General features: G+C 48.3%; 2 protein-coding genes across 4 annotated transcripts in view; both read right to left on the bottom strand.

Moving 5' to 3' along the window:
* On the bottom strand, positions 1-10,286 carry LOC140844076 (uncharacterized). 2 transcript variants are annotated; one of them, XM_073215363.1, is made up of 3 exons: positions 7,093-10,286; positions 3,732-3,869; positions 2,912-2,982 (listed from the first exon to the last, which is right to left on the bottom strand). In XM_073215363.1, exons 1-3 carry the CDS (start codon positions 8,162-8,164, stop codon positions 2,978-2,980), a joined length of 1,215 nt encoding a protein of 404 aa, XP_073071464.1. In that variant the 5' UTR covers positions 8,165-10,286; the 3' UTR covers positions 2,912-2,977. The 2 variants fall into 2 exon arrangements, with proteins under 2 accessions (XP_073071463.1, XP_073071464.1); XM_073215362.1 differs by having other exon boundaries at positions 1-3,869.
* A 130-nt stretch (positions 10,287-10,416) lies between these two features.
* Positions 10,417-25,271, bottom strand: part of XPO6 (exportin 6) — a 118,437-nt gene continuing 103,582 nt past the window's right edge. For both annotated transcript variants that reach the window (XM_036992127.2, XM_073215361.1), the window contains exons 16-24: positions 24,970-25,116; positions 23,856-24,045; positions 19,476-19,631; positions 18,296-18,410; positions 17,951-18,122; positions 16,424-16,585; positions 13,904-14,002; positions 13,504-13,734; positions 10,417-11,129 (exon numbers count right to left, since the gene is read on the bottom strand). In XM_036992127.2, the coding sequence (XP_036848022.1) occupies positions 11,028-11,129; positions 13,504-13,734; positions 13,904-14,002; positions 16,424-16,585; positions 17,951-18,122; positions 18,296-18,410; positions 19,476-19,631; positions 23,856-24,045; positions 24,970-25,116 (1,374 nt within the window). In that variant the 3' untranslated portion in view covers positions 10,417-11,027. The remainder of the gene's footprint in view (positions 11,130-13,503; positions 13,735-13,903; positions 14,003-16,423; positions 16,586-17,950; positions 18,123-18,295; positions 18,411-19,475; positions 19,632-23,855; positions 24,046-24,969; positions 25,117-25,271) is intronic.

Here is a 25,271-nt window from a genome sequence, read left to right as displayed (position 1 = left end):
TCCTGGGGTTAAGCAAGGGCAGGGTAAGACTACTCCTCAATGGTTAGGGAGGTTCTGCACGATAAGCTTGGTATGTAAGATTTACTGACCAAGGTTAGCTGACCAAGGGTCACAGCTGCCCACCACCCGGTGCTCATGATTAACTTGTTTTTCAAGGCCTTACCCAGGCCCAGGGTTTGTTTTTTTGTCTTTTTTTTTTTTTTCCTCTGAGTCACACTCTCAGAAAATGGTTTCTAGGTTTCTAAGATGGCTATGCTTATGCTAATTTACTAATCTTACTAATGCTTAGATTCTACATTTCCCCACTTTCCTTTGACCATTCCAATCATGGAATGTGTGTTTCTTCCTGCTGTGTGAGTGAATGATACTGCGGTCTCAGCATTAGCACCTGAACAGCACTCACTCTTTCCCTAACAAAGGCTATTAGCCGGTTTAAGATACAGGGACCTAAAGTGAGAAGCAGTATAAAAATAAGCAAGGGCCCTGCCAGGGTGGATATCAGGGTTGTAAACCATGGGGATTTAGTAAACTAGGATTCAAATAGCCCTTGGCTGGCCTCTCGCTCTCTCTTCCTTTGATCTGGTCTCTCTCTAAGTTTAGACATTGAATCTCTTACTATTCCGGAATGGTCTGCTGTTAAGGTTTAGCTAAGTTTTATTAGTTCTTTTTCCTGACTCTTAATGCTCTCTGCACTCCTTTACATTTCCCCCCTTTTCTTGATTAGACTGTGGAATCTTCCACAGCGGCATCTGGGTCCTGATACCTTTGACGAAGGACTAAGAGTTGGACAGTGTCAATTCTTTCCTGCACAAACTTAACAAGCTTGTTAATTATGCACGGGCCAATCGTAAACAGCAACAGCAGGATGACGAGCGGCCCCGCAACGGCCGAGAGAAGGGTAGCAAACCAAGGCTTGTATTTGAACCAAGACTCAAACCAGCCTTCGCTACTTTCATATTCTTTACGCCTCTTCTCTAAATCTTTTTTCAGTTTGGCCAAGGAATCTCTGACTGCACCTGTTTTGTCTACATAGAAACAGCACTCTTCTCTTAAGGCGGCGCATAACCCACCTTCCTTTAAGAACAAGAGGTCCAGGCCTCTTCGGTTCTGTAGGACCACCTCGGACAAGGAGGTGAGGGATTGCTCTAGGTCTGATATTGTCTGTCGGAGTTGTTCTAGGTCTCTGTCGATTGCCAGCCTCAGGGCTGTGAGCCCCTTTTCTCGAGTTACAAGGGCTGCAACCCCCGTGCTTGCCCCTGCCATCCCTAGGGTGAAGAGGGTTCCAATGGTCAGGGCGGTAACAACCTCCCTCTTGCTCCGGTGGGGGCTCAGCCTTTCTTCCCAATAAGAAAGGAGAGATTCATGAGAATGATATATTAGGCGAGGTAGAAGGGCCACCAGCACACAAAACTCACTGTTAGCATTGAACACAGAGGTGGATAGGGCCGGAGTGAGGCCTGTCTTTGAGCAGAGCCACCAGCCCGAGGAGGGTATAATCCACTTTCCCTGCTCCCACGTAGTGTTATTATAGGAGGAGCATAACTGGCTCTGGGTCGTCGGGACTGTGCCTACACACGTACCAACGACTGAGACTTGAGCGATTGTAAGTCCCCACGGTCTCCCGTCCCAGGAAGTGGGATGGGAGTTGTTGATAGTGTAGGAGCTATTTATCCCGATTGCCTCATAGAAGGGGGGTGAACCTGGGTAGCATAGCCAACAGGGATCGGTGAGGGAGGAAGTGGTGTGGTTAAGAGTCTCTACAACTGCCTGCACCATTTCCCACATGGGATTATCTAACCCGGAGGGGGTGTGCTGGGCCCATAACCCAGAGGTCGATGGACTCGGTCCTCTCATGGGCTCTGGAGCAAGCGTTCTGGTCAGCATTTTTTCATCCTTTTTACTCAGGCCCTTGTCTTGGATTGAAAGTTTCTGAGGATTTATGACCGGGTTGGGACCTAAGGCTTTCTTGACTATTGGCTCAACTTTTAATTTGACTCGGATAAGGGTTCCAAAGGGAGGGGTCTGATAAAGATATAGGCCCCAGGTTAACCCTGTCTGCCATTGGGTGTTTTTTTTTTTCCTTGTTCTGTGAACTGGAGCTTGAGCAGATTACAGTCTGGGCTGTACCTAGTTCGGGTGCACGGTTTAACAAATGAGAGAGTGATGAGCTGGGGAGTTACTTGCCACTTCCACTCCCCGTCATTGGTGGTAACACAACTCCAGCATGCACAGTATCGGGCCTCAGCCCCTCCACACTGCTGCTTCGCTGGCCCTGTTCGAAACCCTGGGCACGCATAAAACCCATTTCAACTCACAGAGACTCTGCGCTGCTTTTCTCGCCAGTCTCCTCCTCCCATTCCAACAGGACAGAACTGAGGGGCGCAGGGAAGAGGGAGGCCTAAATGCTGACTCTTGCCTTTTCCGCCTCTCTTTTCTAAGTCCGCTACTCTATCTAGGTTAAAGTACAGGTTAGGGAACCACGTGCCTAAGGGAGTCGTGTGGGAAGTGCGGTTGTATATTTCATGAGTTTCCCAGTTCTCTATTTCCCAGGTGAGCTGATAGGGGACATGGGGGTTAGGGTTCTGGTGGGTTGGAGGTAGCAGGAGCATCAGAATCACCAATAGCATGGTTCTTTTTATACAAGCGAAGCTTGAGGGGGTTATTAGTCTGAGTTACCCACCAATCCGGGCCCGGCGGGGGTCCCCGTTCTGTGTCGTCTCACGTAAACAGGGTCTCTCACCCGGAACTGATGAGGTACCGAAAGGTCCTCTGGGCGATAGGCTTCCTGGATGGACAACTTCTAGGAGCCGGTCCCATTGCCTCGACGAGATGTGGCTCCTTTCATCTTCGGCTTAGGTGTAGTTTTAAGGGATTGGCAGGATGCTGCTGCACCTTCCACTTTTCCTTACAGGCCCCTGGGTCTTTATGAGGCAGGACCTTCCGAACGTGGGTGTGGTGTACCCAGGGAGCAATACCATCAACCTTGAGAGCAGTGGGGGTGGTAAACAATACAACATAAGGTCCTTTCCACCTGGGCTCGAGAGTCTTCACTTGATGTCTTTTGACCCATACTATATCCCCTGGGACTATGCCATGTTCCGGGCTCGGAATTTTCCCGCCCTCATAATATGCTCTGATCAGGGGCCAGATTTCTTGCTGCACTTTAGCAAGAACTTGCAACACATTCAGATAGTCAGGGGCCGGGTCCTCTGCATCGGGAAGCTGCACTCGTCGAGTTATAGGTGGAGGGGCCCCATACATTATCTCAAATGGAGTTAAACCATGTACATAGGGGGAGTTCCGAGCGCGGAAGATGGCTAAGGGAAGGAGAGTCACCCAGTCCCCACCAGTCTCCAATACCAATTTAGAAAGGGTCTCTTTCAAGGTCCGATTCATTCTCTCTACCTGCCCAGAGCTTTGTGGGTTATAAGCACAATGTAACTTCCAATCTACTCCCAAAGCTAGGGCTAGTCCTTGCAGGACTTTGCTAATGAAAGCCGGGCCGTTATCGGAACCTATTGCTTCAGGGACCCCATATCTGGGGATGATTTCTTCAATTAATCTTTTTGCTACTACTTGGCTAGTCTCATGCTTGGTTGGAAAGGCCTCCACCCACCCAGAGAAAGTATCTACCATAACTAGCAAATACCTGTATCCATACTTCCCTGGTTTTATTTCGGTGAAGTCTATTTCCCAATTCCTCCCTGGAGCCCTCCCCCTTTCCCGGGTACCTGCTGGGTGCAGCCCTCTTGGGGCCGGTCTTAGCATTGCACAGCTACTGCATTCTTTCATGATCTGGCGAGTCACCTCATTCTGGTGGGGAAACACCAACTGCGCAGACTGGAAAAGGCTGAGCAGTTTTTTTCCACCTAGGTGGGTGGACTTATGCAGATTAGCAAGCAGGTACTGTCCTAATGCTTTTGGCAAGATCAATCTACCCTCCTGGTCCCTACCCCAATGTCCCTCTCCAAACACTTCCCCCGGGACTTGTTTCCTAATCCACTCAAGATCTTGAGGGGAATACTCAGGTTTGGGCGGCAGTGCGGGCAGTTCAGGTATGGGTATTTCGAGGGCTGCAAGCACAAGAGAGTCCGAGAGGGCTGCCCTTTTAGCTTCTGCATCTGCATGGCTGTTGCTGATGGCCTCGGGTGTCTTCTTTGATTGGTGGCCCGGTACATGTATAACTGCTACCGCTTTAGGTTTTTCAACAGCAGCTAATAGTCTTTGGACTTCTTGCAGATTCCTCAGTCCCTTCCCTTACGCGGAATGGAATCCTCTTTCTCGGTAGATGGCACCATGGACATCGACAGTGCCAAAGGCGTATCTGCTATCTGTGTAAATGTTGGCCCGCTTTCCTTCTGCTCTTTCCAGGGCCTCAGCGAGAGCAATAAGTTCCGCCTTCTGTGCTGAGGTGCCAGGGGGCAGAGCTGTGCTCCAGACAACTTCCCCATCGTGGGTTACTACTGCTGCCCCTGCTCTCCTGACCCCCTCCTGCACAAAGCTGCTCCCATCCGTATACCAATTTAGCTCACAGTTCAGTAACGGTGTGTCTTTCAGGTCTGCTCGCACCTGGATAATTTCAGAAAGGATATCTCTACAGTCATGGATGGGGGTCGTCAGATCTGGGTCCGGCAGAAGGGTGGCAGGATTTAGGGTTACCGGGTCAGAGAAGGCCATTCGGGGAGAATCTAGTAGGAGCCCTTGATAGTGGGTGAGTCTTGCGTTCGTCATCCATTTTCCTGGAGGATGCTTGAGGATCCCCTCCACGGTATGTGGGGCTGTTATTCTCAGATTTTGGCCAAAAGTCAGCTTGTCTGCCTCTTTTACCAGTAGAGCGATGGCTGCTAGGATACGCAGACAAGGTGGCCACCCGGAGGCCACTGGGTCTAGCCGCTTGGACAAATAAGCCACAGGTCTCTTCCACGGGCCCAGCTGCTGAGCCAGAACTCCTTTAGCCACTTCCTTCTTTTCATCTACAAACAGGATAAAGGGTTTTTCTGGGTCTGGCAGAGATAGGGCGGGGGCCCGGAGGAGAGCTTCTTTTAGTCTGTCAAACGCCTCTTGTTCTTCCTGCATCCATTGCCAGCCCGGCCCTTCTTTGGTTGCTTCATATAGTGGTCGGGCTATTTCTGCGTACCCTGGAATCCAGAGCCTGCAAAACCCGGCTGAGCCAAGAAATTCTCTCACTCCCCGGGGTGAGGAAGGGATGGGGATAGCCAGGACAGTTTGCTTCATGGCCTGTGTTAGCCACCTGGCCCCATTAGATATTGTGTACCCCAAGTAGACTACTGACCTTTGACAGATGTGGGCTTTCTTGGCGCTGGCTCGATATCCCAGTTCACCTAGTTCAGCCAGCAAGTTCCCCGTGGCTTCTTCGCACTCTTCACGGGTTTCTGTGGCCAGCAACAGGTCATCTACATACTGCAGGTCACGTGGGGGTGGCTCCTGCGAAAGGGCTCCAAGTCCTGGCTTAGGGCTTCATTGAATAAGGTGGGAGAGTTCTTGAAGCCCTGAGGCAGTCTAGTCCAGGTAAGCTGCCCTTTTCTTCCTCCCCCTGGCTCTTGCCACTCAAAGGCAAACAAAGGCTGACTAACTTCAGAGAGTGGAATACTAAAGAAGGCATCTTTCAGGTCCAGAGTAGTATACCACACATGCGTGGGTGGCAGGTGGCTGAGTAAGGTGTAAGGGTTAGGCACTGTAGGATGGATGTCTTCTACCCTCTCATTGACTTTCCGCAAGTCTTGCACTGGCCTATAATCTTTACTGCCAGGCTTCCTCACTGGAAGCAGAGGCGTATTCCATGCAGATTGGCAGGTCTTAAGGATTCCTGTCTCTAACAGTCTATGGATATGGGGTGCTATCCCTTTCCTAGCCTCTTCTGGCATTGGATATTGCCGGACCCGTATGGGTAGAGCTGCGGCTTTGAGTTGAACAACAACCGGGGATAGGTGTTTAGCGAGATCAATTCCTCCGGTCTCGGCCCATGCGGAAGGGAACTTCTGTACCCAAGAGTCTATCTCTCCCTGGCCCCCCTTTTCTTGATCCGTCTGAAACAGACGATGTTCATCGGCCAGGGAAAGAGTTAATACATGCGCCGGTTGTAGGGGCTGCCCTTCTTTGTCCATGATTTTTATCCCTTCGGGTTCAAAATGAATGCGAGCCCCAACCTTGGTTAATAAGTCTCTGCCCAGCAACGGTGCAGGGCTTTCGGGTACGACCAGGAATGAGTGAGAGACCTGATGCCTTCCTAGGTCCACTTTTCTGTTAGTAGTCCAGGCACATTTCCTGGACCCTGTCGCTCCCTGGACTATACTTGTGCGTCCTGGGTTTAGGGGGCCGTGGGCCTGGTTGAGAACTGAATACTGTGCCCCAGTATCTACCATAAACCCAATGGGAGTCCCCTCCACGCACAGGGTTACCCAGGACTCGGGGAGGGGTGCCGAGCCCCGTCCCCGTCAATCCTCCTCTCCTAGGTGCAGGGTCTTAACAGGGTTCCCTCTCCCTTGTTCCCTCCTTTGGAGGCACTCCCTCTTCCAATGTCCATATTTCTTACACAGGGCGCACTGATCTTGTCCTAGTCGGGATTGACGGGGTCCTGTTCCTTGAGGTGGCCTAGGGCCCTCCTTCACCCCGGCCAGGAATATCCTGGCCATCTCTTCCCTCTGCTTCTTGTTCTCCCTTTTCTGAAATTCTCTGTCTTCCTTCCTATTTTTCTCCTGCATTACCCATTTCTCTTTCCTCAGCCTTTCTTCTCTATCTTCCGGAGTTTCTCTAGCATTGAAGACCTTCTCTGCCGGCTGCAGCAGCTAATAGAGATCTCCCCTAGGTCCTCCCGCTTGTGGAGTTTTCTCCGGATATCGGGGGCTGCCTGGTTGATGAATGAGAGGACTACAGCTGACCTGTGTTCCTCTGCTTCTGGGTTTATGGGGGTGTACTGCCGGTAAGCATCAAACAGCCTTTCCAGATACGCGGCTGGGCTTTCCATTTCCCCCTGAACAATAGTTTTTACCTTAGCCAAGTTAGTGGGCCATCTGGCGGCCGCCCGGAGACCGGTCATCAGAGTCTGGCGGTAGACCCGGAGACGCTCCCTACCTTCTGCAGTTCCGAAGTCCCAATCTGGGCGCGTAAGTGGGAACGCCTCGTCGATGATGGGCTGGAGGGTAGTGGGTCTTCCATTTTCTCCGAGGACATTTTTCCTGGCTTCATTGAGGATACGCTCTCGTTCTTCCGTTGTGAAGAGAGTGCGGAGTAATTGCTGGCAGTCGTCCCATGTGGGACGATGGGTAAACATAATGGACTCCACTAAACCTATAAGACACTTGGGGTCCTCTGAGAAGGGAGGATTCTGAGTCCTCCAATTATAAAGGTCACTAGATGAAAAGGGCCAATATTGATATTGCTGAGCAATGCCGGTACCGATGGCACGCACAGGCAGAACTGGCACTGCTCCTTCTGAGGTGGAGGAGGGAGCCTCCCCTTCTTGTTCCCTGGCCCCTCGAGACCTTAGCTGCATTCCTCCAGTTCTACCTGGCGCCCAGCGTGGGGCCAGGGCGGGGGAGTGTGAGGAAGCTCTTTCCAGCCTCCCGCCTCCCTCTGCTGAAGAATCTGGGGATGCTGCAGCCGCCTGGTTCCTGCTGGGTTCCCTAGCCACATTTTCTATCCCCCCGGCAGCTTCACCCCTCTCCTCTGCATACGGGGGTGGTTGCTCAATCGGCGGGAGGGGGTAAAGAGGAGAACTGTCGGGGAGGACAGGTGGCGCACTTGGGCGCACAGGATTTCTGGCCCTGCGATCAGAGGGCTTTGATTTTTCCTGGGCAACTAGGACGGAGGTCTTTTGTGGGCCAGTATGAGGTTTCTCCACCAAAAAGGGCTCCAACCAGGAAGGGGGATTCTCGGCCAAATTTTCCCAGACAAGAATATAGGGAAGTTGGTCAGGGTGGCCCTCAGGACCTGGCCGGGAGATAATGGCTTTGATCTTGCCAATAAGGTCCAAAGAAAGAGACCCCTGGGCCGGCCAACCTACTCCAAAGGAAGGCCACTCGACTGAGCAAAAGGTGTCGAGCTTACCCTTCTTGATGCCAAGGCTCATACTTAAGGCCTGTTCCTTGACCTTGGGGAAATGGGAGAGGATCAGACTCTTAGGAGTAGCCTGAGTCTGACCCATGGTGAGAAAGAAGAAGGAAAAAGAATATGAGGGAGACAAAGGCGAAGGATGAAGATGCCACTTCAAACAAAATGACTGTTGTTTGTGCTTATAAACGAGTGCCTGTCGTTGCACAGTTTTTCTTCCGCGGGGGACGCGAATTTATCTGGGATTCGCTGCTGTGACCCCCTTATCCTGTCACGGGAGTCTTCTAGCGGCAGGCGCCCTAATGGCTCTTAATTGCCCGACCCGTGCCCGCAGGGAATGATGTAGTGGCAGAAAGGAGGAACAGACAAACAAAATGACTGTTGTATGTGCTTGTGAACGAGTGCCTGTCGTTGCACAGTTTTTCTTCCGCGGGGGACGCGAATTTATCTGGGATTCGCGGCTGTGACCCCCTTATACTGTCACGGGAGTCTTCTAGCGGCGGGCGCCCTAATGGCTCTTAATTGCCCGACCCGTGCCTGCGGGGAATGATGTAGTGGCAGAAAGGAGGAACGGAGAGAGCAGGAGAACCTTAGAACAAGGAAACTTAAAATGAGAAGTGCAAAAAGAAATATAAACCAAAACCAAAACACAGTAAAACAATCAATGATAACACCAAACATACACACCACATCTGATCGCACTCGTTCGGACCGGTCCTTCTCTCACTCTGGTGCGCACCACACTCACCACTTTCAGGGTCCTCAAAAACTCTCGTAATTCTCCCGAAGGGCGTCCACTCGGACTGCCGCAGGGTGACGAGCTCGATCTTTTCCTCCTCGGGTGCCAGTTTTCTGCCGATTGGATTTGCCTTCCTAAGGCCGAGTCACTCGGACCCTAGGGCCAGGATTGGTTACCTGGACTTTTGCCCAGGGTCACTAACCTGGGGGCCGAGACTACCAGCCCGGACTTCCTCACTCGGGACCACTAACCCGAGACCATACACGGGATGGCGACTCCCGCTTTATAATGGATTTATGCAGACACGAGGGGGCGACCCTCGAATTACACTGCCCCGTCCGGACAATTAGACCTTGCCTCCAGCTGTCCTTTGTTCTCAGGGAAGCCGCTCGAATCCCGGACGAGTCCCCAAATGTTAGGGTCCAGGCTTCCGAGGCTTCCCCAGAGAACAAACTACACAGGCATAGAGATGTAAATTCAAGCAAAGTCTTTATTCAGCTAGCTAGCTGAGGTCCAAGTCAGCCCGATGCAGCAGGTCTCAACAAGGACCCCGAGCACTCAGAGCCAAGGGTTTATATAGCAATTTCAAAGCACTTAACTCATAGCAATTTTCTATAACTATACATTATTCTTGCAAGACATATATCCTGGGGTTAAGCAAGGGCAGGGTAAGACTACTCCTCAATGGTTAGGGAGGTTCTGCACGATAAGCTTGGTATGTAAGATTTACTGACCAAGGTTAGCTGACCAAGGGTCACAGCTGCCCACCACCCGGTGCTCATGATTAACTTGTTTTTCAAGGCCTTACCCAGGCCCAGGGTTTGTTTTTTTTGTCTTTTTTTTTTTTTCCTCTGAGTCACACTCTCAGAAAATGGTTTCTAGGTTTCTAAGATGGCTATGCTTATGCTAATTTACTAATCTTACTAATGCTTAGATTCTACATTTCCCCACTTTCCTTTGACCATTCCAATCATGGAATGTGTGTTTCTTCCTGCTGTGTGAGTGAATGATACTGCGGTCTCAGCATTAGCACCTGAACAGCACTCACTCTTTCCCTAACAAAGGCTATTAGCCGGTTTAAGATACAGGGACCTAAAGTGAGAAGCAGTATAAAAATAAGCAAGGGCCCTGCCAGGGTGGATATCAGGGTTGTAAACCATGGGGATTTAGTAAACTAGGATTCAAATAGCCCTTGGCTGGCCTCTCGCTCTCTCTTCCTTTGATCTGGTCTCTCTCTAAGTTTAGACATTGAATCTCTTACTATTCCGGAATGGTCTGCTGTTAAGGTTTAGCTAAGTTTTATTAGTTCTTTTTCCTGACTCTTAATGCTCTCTGCACTCCTTTACACACCCACCTCCACCACTAGGCTCACTCTAAGGGCAAGTCCCCACCCTCCCTGAATAGGAGAAATGGGGACCTTGTCTTCTCATGCTCTTTAGAGATGTCACCTAGAAAAGAGTGGGATGCAGTCAGGCCCTGCAGAAGTCATCCCCTCCAATGAGCTCTCCAGGGTATAGCCTGGGCCTCATACCCCACTGCCCCATTCCTCACCTGGATGCTGGCCCTGAACAGGTTCCGAGTGGGAAAAAAAGCTCCCTAACCAAGCATTTATATAACAACATAAGCATTTTATTTTTTCATTAGGCTTCTTCGTTTCTTAGTATCACAATGGAATGATGAGAACACAAGAACAAAAAAATCATGAGTCTGCAAATCTCTGTCTGACAAAGAGCAGAGACCTCAAGGCAATTGGGGGAGGGAGGGAGAGGCCTGACAAGTGCCAAAGTAGTTCCAACATCATGACTCTCCCAGGCCTGCTGGGCTGGGAGTGGTGGGAGGTGGAATGGTGAGAAGGCAGCACTGTCATAAGCTGTCATTGGCGTTTCTGTCTCATGACTGATACATGCATGATCTGCAGGGGCCACCCCACAGGACTTCCCAGTGCCTCCCTGGTACCTGGCCATATGGCCCTCTGCCTGCTCCAAACACCCCGGGCACCCGAACCAGTGCTGAGACACACCCTGAAGCCAGTTCTGCTGGGTGGGTGGCAGGAGAGGAGCGTGGAGGATGGGCAGGGGGCAGGCAGCACTGCTCAGGGTATGAGAATCCAAGGAGTGGCTGAAACTCATGTGGGAGACACCAGTGGCAGGAGGGAGGTGGTGCAGGCAGCAGTGGCAGGAGGCAGGAGTCCTTGTCCCTTGGAACTCGCAGGCCACGCTTAGAGCTTCACAGTGCCAGGGGGCAGGCTGTCGTTGCAGAGCCTGTAGTAGCGCAGGTCATTGACCAGCCTGTGCACATTCTGGGTGAACGAGGGCAGGTCCTGGAAGGCAGAGGCACAGCTGCAGCCAAGCCCCACCTGATACCCCAAATCACCCTGCCCCCACCCAGAGTGTGCCTTTGAGCACTGCAAACATAAAGAACTGGAAACTTCCATTCATTCTTGCATTGTGTTAACAAAGGCGCCTCGGGGAAAAACTACAGACAATACTTCCCCAGTGCTCACCAGTACCAGGCTCCCTCCCAGGCAATCCAGGTAATGGCCCACAAAATCCTCAGCACAAGCCTACAAGACAGGTTCTGTTAACACCACCACTTCAAGGATGAAGAAAGTGAAACACAGAGATTAAAAAACTTGCCCCAAGTTACACCGACAGGAATGGAAGGGGTGCAGACTGAATCACTCATGAATACTGACATGGTTGCCAATGCACACCACTCTTCACCACAGCCGGTGGGGCCACAGCCCACAAACGGAGAGGGGCCTTTGCAGCCGAAAGCCCAGACTCTATCGAGATCGCCCAAGGTCCACCTCCTCATCTTTAGACTGGGATTACTGAATGCCAGACTGCAGGTCTAAATGTGAAGTACCATCAACGGTGCCTGGCACAGAGTTGGCTCGCCTCCTAGCTGGTGGCGCCAAGGCGATCTTTTCTGAAACCCCAGGTGATGGGGTGAGGCTCAGAAAACAGCTGAAGGCACTTGCAGCTCTCCTTCAATCCACAAACACTTTACCTGGCTAACCTCTACTTGTCTTCAAACTTCAGCTCAAAGCCTCCATTTCCAAAAAGGCTGCTCAGATACCTCGTTTCCTGGCCCCAGCCAGCTAGGTCAACACCCTCGGCTCACCCTGCTTCTGGACAGTGCATGCAGGCTCTGGAGCTGGAACAGCCAGGTCCGAACCCTGCTTCCTGGCTCTACCATTCCCAAGTTCTGTTAACAGCCAACTCACTGCTGACCTTTCTGAGCCTAGGTTTATCTGTGAAATGGGGTTAACAAATAGGACCTACAGTAAAGGTCCCTGCTTACGAGAGCCTGGATGTGTCAAGTGCTTGGTTCAGTGTGGTCCACAGAGGGCTCTGTTGCCTGTCTCCCCAGAAAGACTCCTTGAAGGCAAAAAGGGACTGGTGCCCCAACACAGGGCACAGGGCCTAAGCAGCAGCCAACTTCAAATGCATGGTGAATGAGTGAATGAATGAAGGCACTGATTCCTTATTCATCATTTCATCCTCAAGAAAACAGACCAAGGGATGTCTTTTCAATCAGTGGTTCCCCAATGCCAAATTCAATTTCTTGGCTACAACAGAAGAGTGTGTTTCTATATTTTTACTAATCAGCCCAGGTGCTTTGATGTAAACTAGATTTGGAAACCACTGCTTTCAAACAAGAAGTTGGCTGATAATGACATCACTAGAAACTGGTTTAGGATTTGGCCTCTGGGAAAATAAGAAAACATATCCAAGTGGCTGGGGTGAACTTCAAGAAACTTAGGAGAAAACAAGGAAGATTTCTGGGAAAGATTCCAAGAAAAAAGAAAACAGGAGCTGAGTCGTAGAAAAGTCCACCCTGACACCTATCACAGATGAGACAAGCAAGGAAAAAGTAGTGTGCTCAGCAAGAGCAATGCATAAATCTGAACACTGAAGTAGAACCGTGGGCAGGCTGCTCCGGTGCAGAAGCCAAGTTAGGAACACCAAGAGGATGTGGGAGGTTTCATTTTAAGTGAAAGATGAAAATTAGATATTCCACAGGAAAAATCCTCCAAAATGCCTTTGGTGCAAGCAGCAGACCCAGGTTGAAATAGGAAGGAGGAGGGCAGGTAAGCTCCAAAAAGGAAAGGAGAAGCCAGGCACTGTGGGACCCAGCCACACCAGCCACATTGGTTCACATGCATCCATAGCCATCACCACCCCAGCTCCCAGTTAAGGTGCTGCACAGTCTGGGCCATCCACCTGCACCACCCCCAGGTGGACCGTGGGAGTCGGGCGGGGACACAAGAGCATGAGCACTATGAGGGTTCCTCCCAGGACCGGGCAGAAGGTCCACCCACGCTGAGCTGGGCAGCCTAGCAAGAGCCCAGGTCCCATCTCTAACCCTGGGCAGCAAGAGATTCAGCTCCCGAGCCCCAGTCTTCTCAGCCCATCTGCAAGTCAGCAAGCTCAACATGACTGCTGGGCCAGAACTTTGGGGACCAACAGCTGAGACAAAGAACGTATAAGCTGCAGAAGCCAAATGGGGAAATCATGTGCCCCCAAATCCAGTCACAGCACAAGTCATCCAGGAACTGCACAAGCTACTGCAGAGCCACAGGATGTTACAAAGCATACTTGGAGGTCACCTGCCACCTCCTCACTGAACAGGCCCCATGCTTGAAAACCTGCACTTGCCCTCCCTTCAGCCTGGCCTCTCTCTCTCACCCGATCCATCTTGAAATTCCGCCCCAGCACATTTTTCTGGTTAGCATCCACGCCATCACAGCTGGTCAGGAACTCTGGGAGGAAGGCTGCAAAAAAGCCATCAAAGTCCACAGAGGCCATGTTGTAGATGGCAATGCCAATCTCCTCTTGCAGAAGGTCATGGGATTTGTGGACCAGGACCTGGAGCAGCACGTTTACAAACTGAAACAGCATGGTGGTCCGGAAGATCTTCTGCAGACAGACAGACAGACATAACAGGGTGAGTGATGGCCCAGAAGGCTGTCCAGGTCCCAGCCTGCTTCCTGTCATTCTCCCCAGCTGCTGCCCTGAGAAGGGTGGGACTTTGCCTGTAACCACATCAGCTCTGATGAAAGAACTTTTCTAAGAGATGGGGACTTACCTTGTGGTATAGCTTCTGCTTGGTGTTGAGAGTCTCCAAGTAGAAGAGATTTTGTTTAAACAGGTGAATGTCAGGCTGGAGAAAGGACTGTCCAAAAGCCTAGGAAATAGGGCCACCATCTTATAAGCAGTATTTAAATACCCTGAGACCCAGCCCTTCTAAGGCACCTATGCTATGCCCAAAGAACTAGCACCCCAGGAGTGGCACCATGATGGCTGGGTGAGAGTATCTCACTGCACTGACTCTTCTGGCCTTTCTGATCAGCTTTTTGGAAGGTACTTGTATAGTCTTAGCTCCTAAGTCCTCCCCACTGGGCCTCACTTCTTATTTGGGTCTCATTTTGCACCCTTTGTAATAAATCTCCACACCCCTTCACGGTTCTGTCCTTAAGGCAAGAAGCTAAACTTCTAATCGAGTATCTCAGCAGTTGAAGCAGACACTGGAACCTGTCTGCCTCCCCTTGAGCCAATACTCACATAAGCTGCCCTCTCCTTAGCATCCCAGGTCTCAGAAGCCACAAATCCTTAAGGGCTACTTCACCACTGGCTACCCCTGCCCTGGAGTTATGCAATAGCAGATTTTTTAACTGCTTTGCAGTTTGGGGCTGTTAAGTTACTAGTCCAAGGGCCAAAAGAAACATCCCCCAAAACCCAAAGAGCCCTACTACAACAGAAGTGACTGGAGCTGACTACATATTCCATATGCAAGTAATTATCAGCCACTGTGCTGCACTCCTGAAACCAGCATGCTCTTGTATACCAACTACATTCCAATAAGAAAAATAAAATTTAACTTAAAGAAAGGAGACAGGAAAATGACTGTGGGCCAGCAGGGGATGCCAATGAGGTGCAAACCCGGGGAGGGCAGGCTACCTCCCAGAACAAGCTGATGACTGCCCTGTCATTCTGTCCCTGGGCCCTGAAGCTACGAGAAGAGGGTCTTGTGATCACTGCTGCAATGAAGGGATCTTCATGATGCCCAGGGGTTTATCTGTTTAAGTCAGGATTACTAAAGTATATCTCTACACAGTACGAAATCCTCCCTTTTGAAAATTTATACCGTTGTGTAATTCTGACCAATACAGAGTTACTTAATCACTGTGACAATTGAGACACAGAACATTCCTATCTCCCCAAAAAGCTCCCTGGCCCTCTTGGTTGTCATCAGTCTTCTCTTCAACCTCCAGGGAACCACTGCTCTCTATCCGTCTAGCTTTGCCTTTTCCAGAATGTCATATAATGGAATGGAACATTGTACACACCTCTCAGACCTGGCTTCTCTCATCTAGAATGTCATCTAGCGTAATGGAGCTGGAAGTTGTCTGTTTAATGGTACGTTCCTTTTGATTGCTGAGAGGCAGTCCATTACATGCATGTGTGAACTGTTTCCAGCTTTGACAATTATGAAGAAAGCCACTATAAACAACTGCGCACAGATTGTGTGAATATGTTTTCATTTATCTTAGGTAGACTACTTTAAAGTGGAATTGCTAGGTCGTGTAGTAACCGTATGTTTCATTTTTTAAGATACTGCCAAACTGTAACACTGTTTTCCAAAGTGGCTTAGGACAGTTTTAAGATGGCAGGAGGCAGGGAGACACTTGAACACCCCACCCCAAGGCCGCAGTGGGGTGCTGGAGATGGAAGTGCAGCAAAGTGACTGTGGGGAGACCAAGGGCAGGGCATGTGCTTTTCCAGAGAGACTCCAACACAGGGAGCATGTGTGCATGTGTGTGTATGATGGCAGGAAACTGGAGAGAGGAAGGGCAGAATCCCTCTGGCTTCTCCATGAAGAAAAGCATGCACTGAGAAAACCAAAAAGAACCCTCTACTTTATGGGCCTGGAGTAAAAAAGTCACACAACTGAGTACACAGGGAGAGCACCTGAGGGCAGCCCAACCACCCGGCAATCCTCCCCCAGGACGAGGCCCAGCCCCATCCTGTGCGCCAGGGTGGTCAGCTCCCCACAGAGAGCTCACTCTCTTAAGGTGTGAGCTACACTAGATCTGAAAGGAAGCATGGACTCCCAGGGTAGAACTCCTCCCAACACAGCAAGAGCCAGAATTATCGTTTAAAAATGCAGGTCCCTGGGCCCCTCCCAGGAGATGCCACTCAGTCAGCTCCCAGTTATGGAGGCTCCCAGATGGTCCTGCTGCGGTCTCCCTGCACCGGGAAATACCGCTGCAGCAGCAGAGCTGGCTGGCACAGACCCAGAATCCCCACGTGCCAGGGACTTGGGCTGTGCAGCCTCACTTACCCTCACCAGACAGGATTCTCCCCACTTCAGAGAAGAGGGGTCTCCAAAGTTAGTTAACTTCATAGGTACTAAGAAGCATAGCTGAGCTTCAGAACCAAAACTTGTAGGCCTTCAAGATGTTTCAGTGGCCAGACTAGCAGAAGTGCGACCATACACTAGAGAAGCAAACCAAGGGACAGCCAGCCAATGAACCCAGGTGGCATCCAGAACGAAGCCTGTCTGCTCTTGGATAACATGGCAGCCTTACCAGCTCTTCCACGTTACCTGCATAATGGCACTGAACTGAGGCTCATTCTCCATCTGCTCCTCGGCAATCCCCCTCTGAACACTGGCCAGGACAGTGGACTTGAAGAAGTACCTCCAGTTGTGATGGAGTGTCCGGAAAAGGAGCTCAAACAGCTCAGCCTTCACATCAGGGGAGGGGCGCTGTGGATACACACACACACACCCTCAAAACTTCCCTTCCTATGGCTCAGAGAGCCACTCTCAACCTGGACCCTGAGCAACAAAGAGGCCTAAGAGATGCCTGGTAACAGCAAGCAGAGCATCAGCTTGCCACCCACACTCCCGCCCTATCAAACCTCCCTGGGCCAGCAGCTCAAACCAGGAGTGTGTTGGCAAAGCTAGAACCACATCTGAGACAGAATACCTGGGTCAGTGCCAACGGGCCTTTTCTGATAGAAGCACTCAGCTTTTTAAGCTAGGAAAAAAGGCTACTAAATGGAAGTACAATTAGGAATATGGATTTCCTGTCTAGAAAGCAAGTGCTCTGACCTATCACACCTTCTTGGTTGTGCTGTTCCTTGTCCCAGGATAAAAGAGCCCTGTCCCAGCTAACCTGTACATCTTATGCAACCTCTAGGCATAAAGACAAATAAGAAGCCTTAAAAGTGCTTCTGCCCTCCATAGAAAAGGAATTTAAGGAGTGCTTAGAAACCTCAGTAAGCAGCATTAGGGGACCTCTAAGTGGAGGCAGCACCTCTAGGTGGAAGCAGCTTATTGCTCTCTGGGCCCATTTCTTTCACTAGCAGCACAGATTCTGAGAGGAGAGAAGGAGGAAGCTCAGTAATATTTCTAATTTAACCAAAACTCCCCCAAGTCACTGGAGAGCATGACCAGTGAAAAATTCAAAATTTTAAGGCCCAGATATATTTAATTCAGACTTGATTATAAACTGAGAGCAGAGAGCATGAGTTTCCATGGCAGAAATCCTTACAAGCCCAAGTGTAAATGATGCAAGCAACTGAACTTATTTAAGCCTTAGTCTGGGCACTTAAAAAGGTTAGCTCTTATTTACATGTTGGTTGTATATTACATAAAATTTGGTTAAATCTGTACTTATTCTGGATCTTGTCATGCTGAGTGTCTGTTTTCTAAGGACAAAAAGCTTTCTTTTACTAACAAAAGCTTTGAATGGTTCCAAGAACTTGTCTTATATCCTTGAGATCATAAATGTTCTTAATAAGGAAAATACATTTGTTACAATGTTTGGTGCAAAAACCAAGTATTACCTAAAGTTATAAACTGTTTGCCATGGGAGAGTGATCTTACTTACCAACCCATCTTGTGACAATTAACCTACTATGCTTACACTAGACTAGTTCTAATTAACTCAACCAATATAAAAAGATCAAGTTAAGGCATGTTCTCTTGGAAAAGAATTATTTTACAAGAAAAATCAAGTAACTAACAAATCAGCTTTAGAACGCAATGTATTTTCCTGGTATTTCATCTCTTTCCCTGCACCATGGTGGCCAGGAGGCAGCACAGAGGGACAACCAGCTCTCATACCTCAGCGATGATGGGATACACCTGCTCCATGCACAGGGTGATGATGCTAGGGAGGAAGGGCTTGAACACCTGGCCAGGCTCCTGGACTACCACCTGCAGGATCTTCAGAAACTTTTCAACCACCCGGCAGCCAGTGCTGCCCTCATGGAGGATGCTTTCTGCTAGCTGTTCTCTGTAGATAGGAGAAAGCACAAGTAGCCAAGGAAATGGTTCTCTGAGGACTGGCATGAAAATCAGTGCTTGTAGCAAATGAAGAAAAGGACCAAAAAATCCCATGCTTTGTAGCCAGGTCCCGCAACTTCTTACTTGGGAGTCTAAAAACCATGGACACAGGCCAGCAGTTACCTGGTAAACATATTGAGGAAAGTCTGTATGATCTGCTCCGTGAAAGGTACACCCATCTGTACTCTAAGGCCTCGAAACAGAGTGAGGAAGAAGCTCAGCATCTCATCAGTCACATCTAAATGGAAAGACAAAGCAAACATCAGAGGCATACACACAGGGGTAACGAAGCGCTGGCTTGAGGGATGTGCTTTTGCAGTGTGCACTATTGCCTAAGGCTTTCTCTGGAGGAGGCATCCCCAGTGCCATCAGCCAATGACGCAAAATGGAAAATGATTAAGGGTATGCTGAGTACACAGCTCTGGTGCAGTGAACCTCTGCCTGATGATGGCTCACTATAGGAAAGGAAGGTCATCTCAAAGCCTCCCTCACTGCCCAGCATCCAGCAATGTTCAGAGTTCTCACTGCGGATGGACCATTTTGTGCTCTCCCTGATGAACTATTCAAGCGGGTCCTTAACTGAATACTTTAGCCATTTCTCTCTATGACCATTAACCCCAGCAGCTGGGTCAGGGGTTAAGTGGTCAAAAGTGGCTAATGAAGTTGTATTCAGGTTGAATGGCCCTCGTCCATTAAATGGATTAATAGCAGAAAATATCAGTTACATTTAGTGTGGTTCCACTTTCAGATCTAAACAATGATCTTATACAGTATGTTTTGGCTCTAACTGTACACACTCTGCTCACAAAAGACAATCAGTGAATATTTGCTGACTGAGAAACCCTGATATTTCTCTCATAAGACTGACAAGACTACTGCAGATGCTCCCATGAGAGCCAGCTAAGTACGTCCAGAGAGCTACAGAGCGCCTGTACCAGTGGCAGTGACAGAGTGGGGTGAGGGAAACCACCTCAGCAAAGCCCACCTTGCTGTGTAAGTAAATATGCAGTGCTTATCGGAACAAACCCTCTTTCCTCTCCTACGTAACATCGCTATTACTCTCATCCATGTACGTTCCATGCTGAGAGAGGGCAAGACTTAAAAATGGAAACTAAGCAAGAGGCCCCAACTGACTCAGTGCCACATGACACAGATGTGAGGCTTCACAGGGCCTCCCAGAGACCCTCCAAACACACATCCCTGCCCTCTGCCTGCACTGCCCACTGTCTGCTCTACAGAGCTAAGCAGTTACTCTGGTCCTTGTCAGCACCATCCACCAGTGAGGCCTGCAGCCAGCTCCTACCTGACTGTTGGATAAAAGCTGGAAAGAGGGCCAGGGAGACCTGAACGGATTCCAGCAGCGACTGGTAGCAGATCTGCCGAGACTTGGTGGATTCCCCAGAGATACTCTCCACGATATCTTCTAAAACAGTAAGTGTCTGGTGGATAATCACTTTGGCTGCAAATCAAGATTATGTTTCATGTTATGACTTGTTGAGGATAAAGCAGAGTAAGAGGGAACACAGGGGAAGGGGAAGAGATTTGCAAAGATATTGAGAGAAAAATCACACAGAAGCCTTGCTAAAGGAATAAGTAGTGTCTCTTGATCAAATTAACAATCTCTATATCTCTCTTTCTATATCCTTTCATTCTTTTTTCCCTCTTTACTGTCAGGACCCCAGCTGCCTGCCTACTCTGTTTGCCTCTATCCACCAGAAACAAGTCCACAAGGAAGAAAAGATGAAAAGGACCCTCAGGTTAGATGTCTTGGACTTAATCAAGACTCTAAGATAGTGAACAGCCTGGTGAGAAAGCAAGTGTCACAGGGTAACAGATACAGGCAGGAACGGACACAGGCAGGTCAAATACTCTTCTCAGCTGCAGATGCGATCCTAACCTGGCAATCCACATAAGCACCTGTCATGTACATCTGCTGCTCCTCCTGTGTTACAGGATAAACCACCCAATCAATCCTTGGCCTATTGGACCCGTGGTCTGACAATAAGTGTAATTATTGTTATTACATAGTATTATATTATACATTATTGACAACATGTAGTTCTAGCACAATGTAAGAGCTCATGTGATGACACCATACAGCACACAGGGAAAACAGAGGCGGTGGCTGGCAAACAGGCAGGAGTTCAGAGGACACAGCACAGGCCAGGATCAGAGGAGCCTGGATATGAACCACAGATGGTCACTACATGGCTATACATCCAGGGCATGATCCTTGTCGGGATACCGGGGTCAGCAAACAGCCCCGCCTTTGCAGGACTGCTGTAAGGATTAGAGTTGAGGTTCAGGAGGTTTGTAGCCAAGTGCCTGGTATATCATCAAAGGATCTTCTGCATCAGAAGGTGCAGCACAGGGAAGCTGTCATCATTCCCCAGCACTGGTCAATTGCTCTTCCCCTTCCTCTTAGACATGGAGCTTCTAACCACTGCCCTAGAAAGCCCCTCATGACTCAGTCTGAGCTTGGCAGAATCAACCCTGGCAGAGCTGCAGAGGCAGAACCAGAGCTGGGCTGAGAGGCAGCCTGTACCTGATAGTGCTCTCTGGAGCACCCTGATCTCCTGAGCTCACCAGCCTCTGTGGGGGCTGAAGCAGCTTCCAGGGAAGGGTACAGCAGAAAGAATCCATACTCTGGAGGTGGACAGAATCAGAACTGACTCCCAACTCCACTAGATTCGAGTCTGTTTCCTTATCTGAAACTGTGAAGAGATAACACCACCTTACTAACAGGATTGAGCATGAAAGGAGGTAATGGCTCACAACAGGCCTGGTCCACTAAAGGCTGGCCACAGGGACACTGGCATGTGAGTAACAGGTGGGATACCCATACCACTGAAGGAACCACTCACTCACAATGCTACAAGCACAAGGACTTTTACTGAGCCCCACTGCACATGGGGCAGACATTTCCCCAATACATGAGGCACAGGGAAAGCAGTTTAGGGAGAAAAGCCAACAGAGTCAAGAGACAAAAATCTAACCTCTGATATGTAAGGAAACTGAAACAAGAACTAACATTTAATCACAAAAATGTACAAGCAGAGTACTGAAAGCACATTTAGTATGTATTAAGAGGAGAATGCATATATAAAATGTGGTACTCCCACAGGATAGGATGCTATAAAACCAATAAAAACAATACTTCCAAGAAGGGGCACAGGATCTGGAACCATCCAGATCCAAGTCTGACTTCTGACCCCACCACTTTTTCTATAATCCCAAGCAACTTAAACCTGCCAAGCCTTGCAGGGGAAGGTACCTTTACAACAGAGACTGGCAGACACTGCCTGACACAGGTGATCACACTGAGCAAAGCCAATAATGACACAAATGGAAGCGATGAGATGCAAGTACACATCAATATATAGGTGGCAATTCCTGCCAAAAATGGCTGGAACAATCAGAACAAGATTACATGACAAGAAAATAGGCATAAACTCTTCAAAAATGTCAATCTCATGAAAAACAAAAAAAAAACAAGAGTGCCATTCTATATTAAAAGAGACTAGAGATGTGACAAATAAAATACAAGATCCTTGACTGTATTCTGACTTTTTAAAAAGCAAAACAGGACATTTTGGTAACAACTGGCGAAAGTTTGAATGTGGTCTACATGTTAAATGACATTACTGTAACAATGTGACACACCTTGGTTGTGTTAATGGTGTTTGGGTTATGCAAGAGAGTTATCTTGTTCTCAGATACAAAGGTTAAGTATTTAAGAATAAAGTGTTGATGTCTGCAAGTTACTTCAAATGGCTCTGTTAAAAAGAAAAAGTGCATGTGGGGTGGGGGAGAACACAAGTGTGGCAAACATAAACCACTGGTGAAAATACACAACTGTTCATTTTCCTAATCTTTGCACTGTTCTGTAGGTTTGAAAATGTAAAGTGTAAAGCTAGGACAGGAAGAACTTTCCAGGCTTTCACTTCATCACTTGTAGAATGAGGATAGTAACAAACCTCACAGGGCTATTGGGAATACTAAATGAAATAATATATATAAAGTTCTCAGCCCACTGCCTGGCACACAGCAAATACTCAACAAATATACAAACTGTTTTTAATTATGTTTGCCGTGGAAATCATGAACACCATTCAGCAAGTATTTCAAGCACGTGGTGGCACCACACTTTTCACCCCCTCTGAAGTTAGGCCGCAGCCACACAGCCATATACTCTGGCCATAGAAATATGAGTGGAAGTGACAAGTGTCGCTTATAGGCAAGAGCTTTAGGAACCACCAAGGAATTCACCATGTTCGTGTCCCAATGTGAGTACATACTGCACTGGGGCCACCATCACCTGGGTCCTTGAGTAACCAGAATAAGCAGGACCTCCCTAACCCCTTGGCCTGAGGTGAACATGTAGTATGAGTAAGAAATGAATTTTTCCCTGCATAAAGCCATTAAGCTTTTGGAATGTCCATTACCACATAGCACAACCTAGCCTATGCCGACTGACATTAAGTGCATATAAGATAAAGTGGGAAAAGAAGATTGTTAAACTTTGTAAAACATGATTCCACACTAGCTGTATATAACGCCTGGGCAAGTTCTCAATCTTCTCATAACTTAGTTTCCTCATGGATAAGTCAGGATAATTAACAGTACTTAACTCATAAGGCTGATGTGAGAATTAAATTAACTGACAAATATAAATCACTTAGAATCTGGATCAAATACCAGACTCTGAAGTTTGATGCTGGCATTGCCAAAGATTCCATGATGGATATAAAATGGCAAAGGTAAAAGCCTAGCACACAGTATGTCCTCAATAAGTCATCCATTCTCAGGCAACTATTAACTAGAAAATAGTTAAAAATAAAATAGGAAGCCAGTAAAATAACTAGTTAAGATGATTACTTTCTAAAACACCAAAACTGGTCAGATTTAAGAGATTTTCCTTCTTTATACTATTCTAATATTCCTATATATTTAGCATATGTTAATGTTCCTGATTATAAAAGTAGTATTTTAAAAAGGCTGTTGAGTATTTATTATTTCTAACAATTCAGTGTTTTTGTTGACATTCCATAAATGACATCATCCAATAAGGTTCCATTACTTTCTTATTGTGAAAACTGACTGTATTTTTAAAATATTTCTATAGTAATTGCTATTCCAGGAAGATTATTAAGAGAAATCTGATGCCTTCTATCTGAACTACTGAATTCTATTGATTCATCTTTTTTCTCCTTCTTTAATATAAACAACCAAACGTAAAGGGCCATTTGTGAAGATACCAAGTTCTTCCTGAAATATTTGTACTTGGAGAAAAGTTAAAAAAGGTTCCAAAAGACAGTTCTTAAGTTCACTTTTTCCGAAAGTGTATAGAAGTGAACTTCTTTGATTGCTTAAAGAAGTTATCTGAAATGGATTAATAATCACTATAGGACCTTTTTATCCACAGAAGTCACCATCAGTAGTGCCTTTAATAGATGTTTTTCTTATTTTTGACATTTTAAATAATCATGCATTCAGGAAATAAGTCCAACTGAGGTGTTCACTGAATTCCACAGCTAAGCAGGATTCTACCACCTGAGTCTGACTCTTCCTCTTACAACTGTGTGACTGACTACGGAGAGACGAGTATCTCACCTACCGCAAAGGAAGAACAACGCCTGCCCCACCTACATCCCTAGTCTGTCCCTGCCCAGGGGACACTTACTGTCATCCAGCGGCATCTTCCTCTGTGGGGTGACAGCATGGGGTTTCAGGTTGCGATAGTCCTGGGAGAGTGCGGAGATGAGACTGGCATGGTTGATGGAGCGCACAGGCCACTGCTGCTCATTCTCTGGGAGGTTTGGCCATGGAAGCAGCAGGACATTGGAGAGTGCTCGGCACACCAACACCTGTGCCTGGAAGAGACCCCCCAAAGGCATCCATCAGAGGTTTAAGGACAATGAATGAACAGCAGAGCAGTGGTGTCAGACACAGCCTTTGGCTCCCACAGCAAATGCTGAGCTCAGGCCTCCAGGTTCCTTTCTTATAACCTTGGCCTGGGGCTTTGTCCATCTCTAGGGCAATCCCAGGAGGAAAGAGCAACTGAAACAAGAACACCAAGTCTGGGTCTAGCACACTCCAGGGCCAGTCTCAGTGGCCATTCCTGGTGCTGTCACTCCCTCTCTAATCTGGTGCCTGTAGCATCATAGAGGGGGAGAACACAGACACTGAGGACACCAAATCTAACTTGTCCCTCAGCTACTGCCTTCTGACATGGTCTAAGGAGCTAGCAGGCACAGGGCTGTTAAAGAGAATCTCTTACAATCCATGTGCTCTCCGCACCAGGTCAGAAGCAAGACACTCAAATCCCAGGTGCTCTTAAGGAATTAACTGTTTTGACTCCCCTCTGCCCCACCCATTTTGTTTGTTTTTAAATTTCTAGCCTAAGTCTCCTGGAGGATTTTAAGAGAATACACTTGTCTGGAGAATTTCAATCCTGAGAAAACAAACATATAGCACCAACAAAAACAGACTTTTAAACCAAAAAGAATGCAAAAGAGGACTCTCACAACAGCCAAACTAGCGGCTTTCAAAGTAGCCTTTGTGCCTACTGGGAGAAGTTTTGTGTCTGTGTTGGCACACTGGCCATCTACACGGGGAAGGGCGTATGTAACAAGAGCACTGAGGCTGTGTCACTGCCTTCCAGGAAGAAACTTGCCAATGTTGGTATGTCCTGTAAGCTCTGAGTGCAAAAAGACAGGCCGGACTCTTCTTCCTCAGTTTCCCAGAGTCCGAGCCCCATGGCTCTCGGGACCCCAAAGTAGGCTCTAGGGCATTACCTTATCAACAAGTCGCTGGGCAGAGGCATCAGTGATTCTGTTGAACACTTTCTGCACCGCGGGGATGCTGATCAGAAAGACAGGCCGCACAGTGGTGGCCAGTGAGACCAGTAAGTGGCACGCAGATAGCTGCAACTTGTCTTGGACCTGGAAAGGGAAGAGGACACATCAGCTCCTGTATCTCCTGGTATTAGAAAACTTTTGGTATTGAGCCTGGTATTAGAAGAATTTTGATGATCCAGCCACAAGTTAAATATGGTTCTTGGATGTTAAATTAGACCACTCAGACTCTTATCACAAAG

Source organism: Manis javanica, chromosome 10 (genome assembly GCF_040802235.1).
Source record: "Manis javanica isolate MJ-LG chromosome 10, MJ_LKY, whole genome shotgun sequence".
In the NCBI taxonomy this organism is placed as follows: Eukaryota; Metazoa; Chordata; class Mammalia; order Pholidota; family Manidae; genus Manis; species Manis javanica.
This window is presented reverse-complemented; position numbering and strand designations above follow the sequence as displayed.